The sequence below is a fragment of the Sycon ciliatum genome, chromosome 1, assembly GCF_964019385.1.
Source record: "Sycon ciliatum chromosome 1, ocSycCili1.1, whole genome shotgun sequence".
Taxonomy (NCBI): domain Eukaryota; kingdom Metazoa; phylum Porifera; class Calcarea; order Leucosolenida; family Sycettidae; genus Sycon; species Sycon ciliatum.
Window position 1 is genome coordinate 59527981 of NC_088643.1, and position 13075 is coordinate 59541055.

Genomic DNA, 13075 nt, shown 5'->3' on the forward strand with positions numbered 1-13075 from the left:
CTGGACGAAGCAGATCTCAGATATGTGGCACAATTAGTTACTGAGCAAATGTGTGTGTGTGTGTGTGAGAGAGAGAGAGAGAGAGAGAGAGAGAGAGAGAGAGAGAGAGAGAGAGAGAGAGAGAGAGAGAGAGAGAGAGAGAGGGAGAGAGGGAGAGAGAGAGAGAGAGAGAGAGAGAGAGGGAGAGAGGGAGAGAGGGAGGGAGAGAGAGAGAGAGAGAGAGAGAGAGAGAGAGAGAGAGAGGGAGAGAAAGAGAATGTGTATGTGGCTGTGTGTGGCTGTGATCCTGTTTCTATGTCATTCTTGGGGTATTCAAGCTACTTGTTGTGCATTGGTACTCATGCAGGTCAAATGTGAGAAGTACTGGCCCGAGGAAGGTGTTGTCGTGTACGGCACTATTGCTGTGGAGATGATTGAGCAGGAGAAATTCGCCACATACGTCAAGCGCACCTTCTCCATCACTCAAGTAAGTGTGACCTGGTGCTACATGTATTGGCTTTATGTGTCAGAGGGTCGGCCAAGATGGATGGGTGACACATCATTCCAGTACTCTTTTAGAACGCATATGCACGTACTTCGAAGTATGATTGTGTGTGTTCGGCGGTGTCAATGTGTCACAGGTATCACAAGCATCACCTGACATTGTCCTGTCCGGTAGCCGTACAGTTACGCAGATGCACTTCACCATCTGGCCGGATCACGGTGTTCCGACAATGGCCGCTCCTCTGCTGACGTTTGTCAGACGTGTCAGAGAGCACATCGTCGTGGATGGCGGACCAACAGTCATTCACTGCAGGTAATGATACTCTGCTGGCAAGCCGTCAGAGCTGGTAGTGTGTAATGAGAGTAGGGTGTGCAACCTTTTTTATACTCTGATTGGCGTGTCCATGTAATTTCAGTTAACATCCCACTGCACGCACAGACATTGAAGACAAGGTTTGGGCTAGACTGGAACTCACGCGGGGGGAAATGGGGTTAGGCTTACACCCAGGCCACCACATGGTAGGACGAATGTGGAGGGGTCCGCTAACAAGGTTAGGCTAACACCGCACTTCCACATGGTAGGACAGATGTGGAAGTAGGCTGCTAACGGGGTTACGCTTACACCCGGACATCTGCATGGTAGGACGAATGCAGAGGGGCTGGTAACCTGGAGTTGGGTGTCATAGCTCAAAGGCTTACGGGGTGCTTTGCAGCCACCCACTCCATGTGGATGCCACCCTTTCCGTGAGTTCCTTGTTTATTCGTGACTCGGATAGTATGTAGTAATGAGTACTGTGATACTAGTACCACGCCAAATTGGGTGGGTTGGGATGGGGAAAATTTGGCAAAGAGCTAGTGTTGGAGCAAACAGCAAGTGAGAGTGGTAAGCAACAACAGGAACAAAGAACACGAGTGCATGCACATATGGGGTCAGATGCGCTGGTAGGTTCAGCTGCCGACAGAGCTAGAGGGGAACACGCTCCCTCGTGGCGCGAACTGTGCCCGTGTCACGTGCACAGCGGTGTGCGTGGGCAGCTCAATAACAGCGCTACGGGTAGATGTGGAATGCAGTGTGAAGTAGCAGCATCGCTACGGGTAAATATGGAGTGCTATGTGTAGTAAACGCAGGCGGGCACGCGCTGAGAGAGCGTTACATGCGTGTTAACTACAGTTAATACTACGTATAAAGAGTTGGTGGACAAGCCGTTGATTTTTCACTCTCATTGTAATAAAATTCTTTATCCACTGACGATGTTGTTCAGAACAACGAAACGTCTGGAGAAGTATCGTAAAAATTTCTATCGTTATTAAATGTTATCAAATATACCACTCTTTGGTCTAGAAAGAATACTTTTTGATACTACGTATAAACTGAGATTTGTGACAAATGAAATCCAGCTCTTGGATTCATGCCGTTAGTGCAAGCATGGGCGTGCCTGCTCTCTGTACATGCGTTTCAACACGCACCGAGCAGGCACAGCTGTGCGGGCACTAAACTGCATGAAAGCAGGGGCTGGATTTCATTGGTCACCACTGTAAAAAAAATCACATTTCGCGTGAGACTACTCAGTCGGACTGAGTGTCCACATCCATGGGAACGCCATTGTGATCACCCTCAAGGATCAAGGCACAGGTGCAGCTCCTAAAGTGGTGGGAGATGAATAGACCACACACACCACAGCAGTGGTTAAAGACCGAAAAATCCCATTCCCTGCGTCCACGTTTCCCTGCCAGCGCTGTAAGTGTAACTACAATAATGAATTGATTGCTGAGCACCTTCTGCTTGTTTGTTTGTCCGCAGTGCTGGTGTGGGGAGAACAGGAACGCTCATCGCTATTTACTCTGAAATGCTGCGAATTGAGAATGAGTCCGTCGTCAACGTATTTGGCACCGTGATGGGCATGCGAGAGCGCCGCAATCTCATGGTGCAGACCGAGGTAGGTAACGGTGACACGATCAGCACTACATATAATATATATACAGATAACTTGCCCCCCCCCCCCCCCCACACACACACAGAGCACTACATACACAGGTACACTTGACCCCCCCCCCCCCCCCCACACACACACACCTAGCCGTACCACGAAAGCCTCTAAAAGAGTATGTGAGTACGTAGTTGCCACTTTCAAACCCAGTAAAGAAAGAAGTAAAGTTAGCCGGATTCGCGGCCGCATCACCTGACGTGTTTAGGAAGTTGGTAGGAAGTTGAATGATAGGAACCCAGTACCTCTCCCCGTAACTACTCTCGGGAACTGTACTGCTGTACTGACTTTCGGATTGACATTCTTTAGGGTACGTTTTGCCGATGTTCAGCAAGTCCACACACTGGTAAGGCATTAGGTGCACTAACCACCGGTTTACTCCATGCGTGTGTGTGTGTGCGCGCGTGTGTGTGTGCGCGTGTGTGTGTGTGTGTGTGTGTGTGTGTGTGTGTGTGTGTGTGTGTGTGTGTGTGTGCGCGCGCATGTGTGTGTCTGCAGCATCAGTACATCTTCATTCACGATGCACTGGCAGAGTTAATTGCCCTCGGTGACAGCTCTGTCCCAATGGACCAGCTTCGCAAGACAATCTGGCGCCTATCGGAGACGGATAGTAGTGACAGGACTGGCTATGCTACAGAGATGGCGGTAAGATAAAGTGGCACACTTGCACAAAAACATGTTCTGCATACGATGCAAAGACTCCACCATCGCCATTCAACATAGGTAATCCGGGTGCAATCTTTCTGTTTTTAACACTTTTCCTGTATGAAGTACTATAATTTTGTGTAGCAAAAGAAGACACTTGAATGAAATTGTTCACAAAGAGTGTGCATTGACATCACACACGCCACACTTTAACCAGAGATGATGTGTTTACTATTGGTGTGTTTCACATTCTGCACTGCAGCGTCTTCCCTCTGCCAGGCCATACCCAAACAAGACTGTGGCAGCACTGAGGCCTGTCAATCGCAACAAGAACCGCACCAGTGTCTATGTGCCATGTAAATAAATTTCTTATTTTTCAATTAAAGGAGTTACGTTGCTAGTTTCATTACAATCGGTCAACTGTCAAACACTTTCCCAAAAGAGTTTGGACCCATTCTCATCAGTGTATACATGGGAACGAAGCAAAGACAGTCAGAGCCGTCCAATGTAAAAGTACCATTATACAACATGGGCAGGGCAGGGCAGGGAAAGGCATGGCAACGCAAGGCATGTGATGACATTCAGCGCTGGCCATGGTGACCTACGACCTATCACTTGTTTTTACAAAACGGAGTATCCGGGAGGGAGCAAAGGTGCCGGTTTGAAGCCAACAGACATACTGGTAGCGCTAGTTCAGTAGTCACATCACTACAAGAGTAGTAACTTGCAGTCATTTTCATTTCTGTACAATTGGACTGCTCTGACTTGCTTTGCTTCATTTCCATGTACCCACTAATGAGACTACATCAAAACGGTTTTGAGAAATTGTTTGAAAGGTGACGAGTACAACGTATCTACAACAACGGTTTGGCTTTGCATGGTTTAGACAATGCTGAACATCACCTTATCGGCTGGATAATCAGGAGTAACTGACCATGCTGAGACAGTAGGGAGGTTTAGTTCCCACGCAACGGAAACGCGTACGTGGGTGATACACGTAAAGTGGATGAAGGGCATCCACGGTGCAATGTTGTGTTTGTCCAAGGTTACCAATATTATTTTCAAAACGAAATGTTTTCGTTTGTGGGTGGGTGGGTTTGATGGAGTTTCGTTTTGAAAATAATTATTGAATGCTGATGGAGAATGCCCAGTTACTTCTGGGTGTCGAAAATTGACATCAATATTTTATTGGAATTCGTTTTACCTGCAGAAAAGGTGGGTGGGTGGGCGGGGGCTGAAAAATACTAAAACTTTTCGTTTTGTAAAAACAATCGGTAACCCCGGACGGCCCCTTAGTCACACGGAACAAACAAAAGCATGAAGCGAAAGGCCCAAACCCGGTCAAAGACGAAGCTACCCGGGCCTAAGAAGCTCATCGAATATTTTGATTTCGTACTTCGGAAACTTCTTCAGCTGAGCACCCTCACAGCTCGCAAAATGCACTCCATTCTGATTTTCACCCACGTTCTGGCGGAACGTGGGTGAGCCTCCATACACGGTATGTCGTGAATCAGAAAACGTCTGTACGTGGGTCACTGAGTATCACGTGGTACACACACGTAAAGTACCCACGGATTACGTGGGACTAAACCTCCCTAATGCCTAATACTGTCTACCCGTTGAATTGCCTGTTGATTGCAGTGGACTCGAATCGTGTGCGCCTGCCTGTCTTGACTGGTGAAATAGGATCCGACTACATCAACGCTTCATTCATAGACGTAAGATAACTGGCTGGCGTGCAGTTGCTTTCTCAAATCCTGTGTTGTCCTTTGTGCTGTGTCCTATTCTCATGTCACTGATGTTTCCAACGCACCCAAGTACGAACTAAGTGAACCGGTCTTGTGCAAAGGTGATACAAGTTTGAATATGAAGTCCGGTTTGTAAAGAATGACCATCTCTTTGCCATTGTCTGCTGCACAGGGTCACAAACGACAGCAAGCCCTGATAGCGACGCAACACCCACTGCCCAGCACCGTATACGATTTCTGGCGCATGGTGTGGGGCACACGGGCTGCCGGTGTCGTCATGCTGAATGCAATCGATGAGACGGAGACGGATATGGTAAGAGCAGGACTTGGTGCTGAACAGACAGACCATAATTGCCATTGCCAGGCTGTGGCAGCTTGAAAACATGCCGGCACTTTTAATGCCTGATTTACAGCGGGAGCCCAAGCCTCGCTCCCACTGCAGCCATTCCAAAACACCAATGGCTTGCTTTGGCTGTTCTATGACCTTAACTAACACATGGATTTCTGTAAAATACCCGTAAGAAGATAGGGAGAAGCAACTAAGCCCCCCGCAAATCACATGTACATGTACATGTACTTCAAAGAAGTATCAGAACTAATATTATTTGCACTTCTAATGTTAAAACATTAGAAGTGCAGGCGGTGTACCGTGAAGCAGTACACATCCATCTGAACATGCACATCCAGCATGCTAACGTATAATCCTGTCCAATTATGCTGTCGGTCCTGCAGGGTGCGTACTGGCCAGAAGAAGGAGAGACGTCCGACTTTGAGGCGCTGACGGTCAGCGTAGTGAACAAGTACGAGCAGGAGCACTTCATCCAGCGAGACATTGATATCAAGATCAAGACTCAAGCTCAAATGGTAAGGAAACCCGCGACTTTCTCTCGTCTCCTGTGATCTTCGCAGCTGCAGTTGTCTGCCGAGGTGTCCAGCCGGAGACATAGCCCGCTAGCCCTCGCACACACTCTTTCAGATTTAACGACAAAATTAATGAGGGCCTGTGACATAGCACTACTATCTCCTTCAAAAGAACCTGACAACTGATGTTGATCGTGTACCAGAGTTTCCATTGGGGTCCTTGATCTTGGTAGCACTTTGTGACGGCCTGGTGCTTGTAGAAACTCAAAATCTTGCATGCGGTGTTGTTCTTCACGTATGCAGCCCGCCATGGCCCACAATGGAAGAGCCAGCATGATGAAACCCAACTTGGAGCCGCTGAGAATCCGCCATCTGCAGTTCAAGGGCTGGGGAACTGACACGAGTCAGGTGCCGGAGGTTGAGGATGTCCTGGAGCTGCTCAAGACGCTGTATGGCTGGAAGCTGCAGTGCAAGGATACACGGCCTGTCATCATCCATTGCGAGTAAGATATACACAACACCAAGATGCAGCTGTTTCTGGTGGACGACGTAGTACACATTTTACTCAGTTCTTTACCCTTAGAGTAGCATACTGCAGTAAGATGCGGTACACAAGTCACTCTTTTTGATGAAAGCTGCGCGCACCTGCCTACACCTGTGCACTTGACTTACACAGCACTGCACTTGAGAGGACTTGCAATAAAGTTTAACACTAGGCATAAAATCATACACATGTACCTATCGCAGTAGACTGCTCATGACCACCTGCATTGAAGTGCGTGACTGAATTTGCATTCGCCATTCGGTGCTGTTGTGTGTTTGTTTTTACAGCCATGGCGCAGACCGCACAGGAACGTTTGCAGCCCTGTACAACATGCGCGAGCGCCTGATGTCGGAGCAAGCAGTTGACGTTTTCCAGACCGTACGCCTGCTGCGCTTTGCAAGATATAACATGTGCTCAACAGAGGTGAGAGCGACCAGAAGTTAGCATACTTCACTAATAGCTTTGGGTTGTGCTTGGGTATTGTGTCGTTACAAGCAGAAGTGGACCTGTCTTGGGTATGGTGTCGTTACAAGCAGAAGTTGACCTGTCGGCTATAGCTTACTAATGATATTGTGGCTTCCTATCAGGAACAGTAGCCCGACGGATGTTAGTTCGGAGTCGCTAGAAGCTGGTAGATTTCTGTGATCGTGCTGGATTTTCATTGAGAATGATGTGGTACATGCGGTCGAGTTTGAAGTGCAGTCGCAAAGGACTGCTTCCACAAAGCTCCAGAGGTCAGAGACAAAGCAGTATGCTGCTCTGCTCCTCGATCCATTGGATTTAGAATGACCCAATTCAAAGCCTGAAATTCACAAACACCTTTGCGCTGGCAACTGCCAGGCAGTGAGAAAGTGTTGTTGCACAATGGCGTACCGAGTCCAAGTAGTGTACCGTCATGTAGTTGCCCTGTGATGTGTTATTCTCGATGCCGTGAACCGCTGTCTGAAATGTACTTCTGTGCTATTCCCAATGCTGCGACCCGCTGCTTGAACTGCCTTGCTTTGCTGTCTTGCCATACAGAGCCACTACACATTCCTGTACAGGGTAATGCTTGAGTACACGGAATCTCTTCCTGAGACGTCGATCATCTAGTCATCACCAATGTGCTTCAGCTACTAGTGTGACGACGCGCCAGTGACTGAGGAATTGCCTGAGGAATAGCCCGATGACGAGCATGACGGACTTCCCTCCGGATGTTTCTCGGATGTTTCTCAACCGTAACAATGTTGACAATACAGGTCAAATTTCTGCTCGTAATGCATGCCTTGACCCACAGCTGTGATTTCTCATTCCAAACTGCGTAGGAACAAGAACGCAGTGATGCCTGCATCAAGCTGTCCTATTCTCCTTAGCCCCCCCCCCCCCCCCTCGTAGCCCCCAAGCAGAGACGTAAGTGTAGAAATTGCATTTGATTGCTTCATTCAATTCAAAACAGTACAAAACATAGCCATGCTCTTCTTGTACATGTATTTCATGAGATCAATTCAGAATAGAAGATGTCATTGTAGATCAATATTTTGAAAGTAATATTCTATTTAGATTTATCCAATATGGTTCATGACCATGTGCTAGGGTAACATTTTCTTCACGATCATGTAGTTTCTTTCAAATGATGCGGGGTAGAACTACCCTTCTGAGTTCTAGCCACAGCGGCGCGCCGGTGCATTGCGCTAACATGAGCTTTTGATGGCAAGGATCCATGTTGAACGGAAGAAAAAAAACCCACAAAAAGGGACAGTGTGTAAAGAAATAGACCTGCAGCACTGCGCGGCGTGGCTTTGATGCGCCCTTTTTTAAACTGTTCACGGCAAAGCACAGTTTGCGAGTGATATTACAGGCTCCTGGCTTGCACAAGCGATGAAACATGTTCATACGTGGAAGTAAAACCGGACCCTAATCATGTAAACCTGAAAAAAGCTAAAGCTAAAAGCTATTCTAAAAAAAAAACACCCGCCCACATACACTAGGAAATAAAATTGTCCCTGAGCTATAAGCCGCACGCCTTGAGCGCTGCCCGCATTTCTTTGGAATCGGCTACGGCCACTGGCGTTGATCCATCCGAGTCTACAAGAGCGGCATTGGCACCCTTGCCCAGCAGCAGCGGGACTAGGTTGACATGGTCGCACGTAACAACTAAAGCAACAGGAGTGCAGGAAAGGAGGCCACATACACACACACACACACACACACACACACGCACGCACATGCTGTGAGGTCTGGGCACTGAAAGGCCAGGGGTACAGCAGCCATGGGACTCAAAAGGCCAGCATACAGGAACTCTGGGGACTGACAGGCCAGGATACAGCAGCCGTGGGTGCATCAGACTGGCTGATCGCTAGTCTAGTCCTGTGTTGCCGTGTTGTATGCTTTATTAGTATTTATAGTGGGAATCAAAGCAGGCACCAGCCTAATAACAGTGGACTCACTGGACCTAGGCTTCAATTTTGGAGTCGGAAACCTTTGTTTTTCTTTCCCTTTTCCAATCTACCAATTGATCCGCAAGGATCAAATGTACATCTTTGCCTCTCCTTGATGCAGGACTGGTTTCGCAATTTTACATATGCGAGACTACAGGAAAGGCCAAAGAAAGAGCTAAACACACACGCACACACACACACGCGCGCGCTGCTGGTACTCTTACCATAGTGGAGAGGCGTCTGTCCCTCGACATCCTACGGCAGCAACAGCACGTAAATAAACCAGCACAGATACCAGGGGAATAACATACCAGTACATAAAATCTTGAACTGTACTGCTGGACAACCTCAGCTACAACACTACCCGTTTCCGCTGGTCAACGCGGCTGCAAGTCCACATCACAATCCACACTCCACCAGCGCAGTGTGGTTAAAGACACTAACTGACCTGTGCATTGATATCGGAACCGTGCTCCAGTAATGCGTTGATCATCTGTTCATTGCCACGATCACATGCCCAATGCAGTGCGGTCATGCCCTGCAAAGACACATCGCAGAACACAGTATACAGGGAAGTGCAGAGCATTTTAAAACAATGTACGAGTTTGTACTTTGTAGGCATGGGCAATGCGTAGACAAAATACGAAAAGCAACAGACTTGATCAATACAGTCATGAACCCAGCTCCTTTAAACACACCACACTGCAAGTCGCGTGGGTTGACCATGCGCGCAGTGTGTTGGAATGGAATGGACTACATATTCAGCAATATGTGCTTGAAATACATGCCTGCATGGCAACTAAAGGCATTGAAAACCTGAGAATAGTCAACATACCAACACTGGTTCCAGGAGAACTCTGACTGCACATACCACTGGAACAACAGGCTTCCAACTGAAGAATTATATCTGATTACGGGCCACATTTCAAACATGACTGCAGTGTGTTCCTCGGAACGCCTAGTAGACTACACCACACACCACCCATACCCTGTCATGTCAGTACCCCTGCAACACACACCACCCACACCCTGTCATGTCAGTACCCCTGCAACACACACCACCCATACCATATCATCATGCAAGTACCACCACACTACACACCACTCATACCATATCATCTCTTGCGGCCAGACGAGCAGGATCTGCCGTAACCAGCTCCAAGACACGGTCCACATTGTCATCGGCAACAAACTCCATCACTGTCTTCTCAGCATCACTGCAAGCAGTGTGACAACAATGAACAACAGACAGAAGAGAAATGAGCCACATAACTCAGTGACAACATGTAGTGACAGGAAAGCCCATACTAGGCACGAAGTACCGTATTTCCTCGATTAATGGACCATGCTCGAATAATAGACCATGCTCAAATAGTAGACCCTCCTAGAGGCCTCACGGAAAATAGTGGACCATGCCCGAATAAGAGACCCGGTCTCTTATTTGAGTTCATCGCTTTGCGCATGCGCACTAAGAAAGCACGTGGTGGATCAAAAAAGGACGCGATTTTAGGTTGCGCAACTACAATTTTTGTAGTGGCTAGTGCTTTCTTTCATTATTTGAGCACGGTCCACTATATTTTCATCGGCACATCGCTGGAAATGGTGGATTTTTAACACGTCATATTATTATGACGTGTTAAAAATCCACCATTTCCAGCGATGTGCCGATGAAAATATAGCGGACCGTGCTCAAATAATGGACCATGCCCAAATAAGAGACCGGGGGTCCAACCCTCTTCAAAAAACAAAAGACCGGGTCTATTAATCGAGGAAATACGGTATGCCCTCTACTCCGCACAGTAAAACTTCATAATTGCACGAGAAAGAATATGCAGATCAGCTGGAATCACTCATTTTATTCAAGCGGAACACCGTGACACGGCGGAACACCGTGACAGGGAGGATTTGACAACACGGCCACATTTGATGATAGATGAAAACTCACGTTTTCTTCGGATGGTCACCCTCCACAACCATTGTACTCACTGAAGGAGCACCAAAAGGAGTTGATTCTTGGCCTCCAGTCGATCCAGCAGCTGCTTCCGACACCTGTGAAAAAAGATGAAAAAGCACATACGTATATCATTGGCTTTCTCTTGTAACCAACACAGCTCAATAGAGGGTGGTGCCTGGGAATAACACTCGTCAGGCCACCCACTGTATGTCAGGGAATCCGAGAAAAATAACATAGCAGGACTGGTGTAGCTTAGTACTTGACATGTGCACCAGCAACAAATAGCTGACACGGTGGGAGACCTACAAACATAAGCCAAAAAGCCTGCGGAAAAGTAATGTTACTTGACAGGTACAATTTACATGTAGTCTATAAGTTCAAAGTGCAGCAAGGCAAAAGAAGAAGGATGCACGTGAAAAAGCAATGGTGCGCAGGCGGACAATCCACATCAAGCGAAACTTTTAGATTTACCTCCTTCTCTCGCCAGCTGTCATCAAGCGAAGTGACAAAGTCGACATACTGAGCCATAGCAATATTCTTGGCAAGTCCCTTCAAGTCATTCCATGCTGTCCTGTTCACACAGCATGCACACAATGCACTGTCAGCCATAGCAGATATCTGACTTCAGATTTGCCCAAATCATCAAGACTCCCAGACAGGCCCAGTGGGTTGGTTCAAGTCTTTAGGACCATAATTTAGAAACTTGAGGCACATGTACCAGGATCAATTTCAAGTCCTGCTCGGAAGCGGGTGGATTTATCAAACCATGCTTCGACCCACAGTGTATTGGGAACAAGGGTAATATGGATGCGGCAGTAGGAGTTTCGCCTTCAGCTTCTAGTTGGTGGATCTGATCCACCCCCTCCCACACACTTAGACGCAGACATGCCCGTCGCAGAAGCGATGATAGCGAACAGCTATGTTAGACATAGCAGCTTGTGCTGGGATTACACCATCCCCCCCCCCCCCCCCCCCCCCCGCACCCATACACACATCGCTCAGGAGCTGCGTTTGATGCCTGAACACGGGGTGATGGCATCCCACGGAAGCAGAAAGGCAGTTCTTGACCTACCCGCTATGCGAATCCGCATTAAATCCAGTATTACACATAGTATATAACCGAGACTCAAACTGCATGATGACGTGTCATATGGAGTATACACTACGCACTATGCACAATATGCAGTGATGCGTAATGCATAGCAGCATTGGCAGCCAGTGACGATTGGCTGAACCCAGGACATGCTCACATTCTTACCACTTAGCTCTGCCGGTCATTTCCAACAGGCCAGGTTTAGAAGTATGACAATCACCTTCAGTGCCCTGTACAGCAAACACACACACACAGTGGGCAACAAAGCCAACAACGAACGATTTCGTCCTGGGCAGTGTATCATGCTGAACGGGTAAGAAACAAGGAAATCCAAGTATCATGCATCGATTTTACCCAACATATCGATATTTTGCTCCGATTTTGCCGGCAATGTCCGCTCTTTCAATTCTGCAATATTTTGCCGAGAAAATTGCCGGCAGGGTCTGTCTGGGCCTAATCCACGGTAGTCTGATCACGTGACCTCCACTTGTGCCGGAAGTGCGTGTCGTCGTCGGTGCGGAGAGAATACAGGTGCCAAGAGAGCTGGGGAGGGTAGTGGAAACACGGTACCATGGCTTTACGTGCATACATGTACGTGTACTGCAGTAGCATGCCTACACTGTATTGCATTCCCATCTTTGTATGCGGTACCAGAGGCAGAACTGATCTGTGTTAATGCATTTCTCAGTATGCGACATACCGACAAGCTCCCAGCACCCAGTCAGGTGCGTACCGACGGCACGGTTGACCGTCATGTTAATACCCCTTCTAATAGCAGTGGGGTGTCAATCGTCGTGCAGGAACACCACATACCTGCTTGTACAATCCGTACAGTTTCAGCTTTTTGTCATTATCCAACTTCAAAGTAGAGGACCTCATGTACTTTGAGGCAGCGGCAAAGTCATCCTCGTCATTATAGTCCATGTTGATGGGAATACCACCAAAGCACACTGGATTGGAGATCAGACCAAAGCCAAAAGGCTCGAGTTCGGCGCGGCAAATAAAACCTTGACAAATTAAAATACTACACTATATAAACCAACCAGAACAAAATCCGGCGTTCTCAGTACACAGTGACTATGAATACTGATACGTTTCTGCTTCGTCTACAACTACACACAACCTGCTACCTGCTGCTATGTAGACTTATATTGAGCACAGTATGGTGAGAGTGACTACATAATTGCCTTGGCTTTAGAGAATACTCCGAGTGTCAAAACACACAGTCCCCAATATAATTCAAAACAGTTTCTGTTTCCAACCACGGCGCGAGTCTTTTCCGGGGATTTCCCCACGATACAAGGCGAAAAAGTCAAGAAGTTACAAAAAAAGCAGAACGCAACAA

General features: G+C 47.7%; 2 protein-coding genes across 4 annotated transcripts in view; one reads left to right on the forward strand and one right to left on the reverse strand.

The window, feature by feature from the left end:
- Positions 1 to 7904, forward strand: part of LOC135804640 (uncharacterized) — a 67922-nt gene extending 60018 nt beyond the window's left edge. For all 3 annotated transcript variants that reach the window (XM_065318556.1, XM_065318557.1, XM_065318558.1), the window contains 11 exons: positions 347 to 466; positions 621 to 796; positions 2285 to 2420; positions 2967 to 3113; positions 3376 to 3469; positions 4755 to 4831; positions 5034 to 5174; positions 5594 to 5725; positions 6026 to 6225; positions 6554 to 6689; positions 7287 to 7904. In XM_065318556.1, coding sequence (XP_065174628.1) covers positions 347 to 466; positions 621 to 796; positions 2285 to 2420; positions 2967 to 3113; positions 3376 to 3469; positions 4755 to 4831; positions 5034 to 5174; positions 5594 to 5725; positions 6026 to 6225; positions 6554 to 6689; positions 7287 to 7358 — 1431 coding nt within the window. In that variant the 3' untranslated portion in view covers positions 7359 to 7904. The remainder of the gene's footprint in view (positions 1 to 346; positions 467 to 620; positions 797 to 2284; positions 2421 to 2966; positions 3114 to 3375; positions 3470 to 4754; positions 4832 to 5033; positions 5175 to 5593; positions 5726 to 6025; positions 6226 to 6553; positions 6690 to 7286) is intronic.
- LOC135804641 (acyl-CoA-binding domain-containing protein 6-like) lies at positions 7663 to 12979 on the reverse strand. Its single transcript, XM_065318559.1, has 9 exons — positions 12774 to 12979; positions 12544 to 12680; positions 11896 to 11960; positions 11109 to 11208; positions 10629 to 10732; positions 9795 to 9900; positions 9132 to 9221; positions 8908 to 8938; positions 7663 to 8399 (listed from the first exon to the last, which is right to left on the reverse strand). Exons 2-9 carry the CDS (start codon positions 12652 to 12654, stop codon positions 8254 to 8256), a joined length of 753 nt encoding a protein of 250 aa, XP_065174631.1. The 5' UTR covers positions 12655 to 12680; positions 12774 to 12979; the 3' UTR covers positions 7663 to 8253.
- Positions 12980 to 13075: the final 96 nt, after the last annotated feature.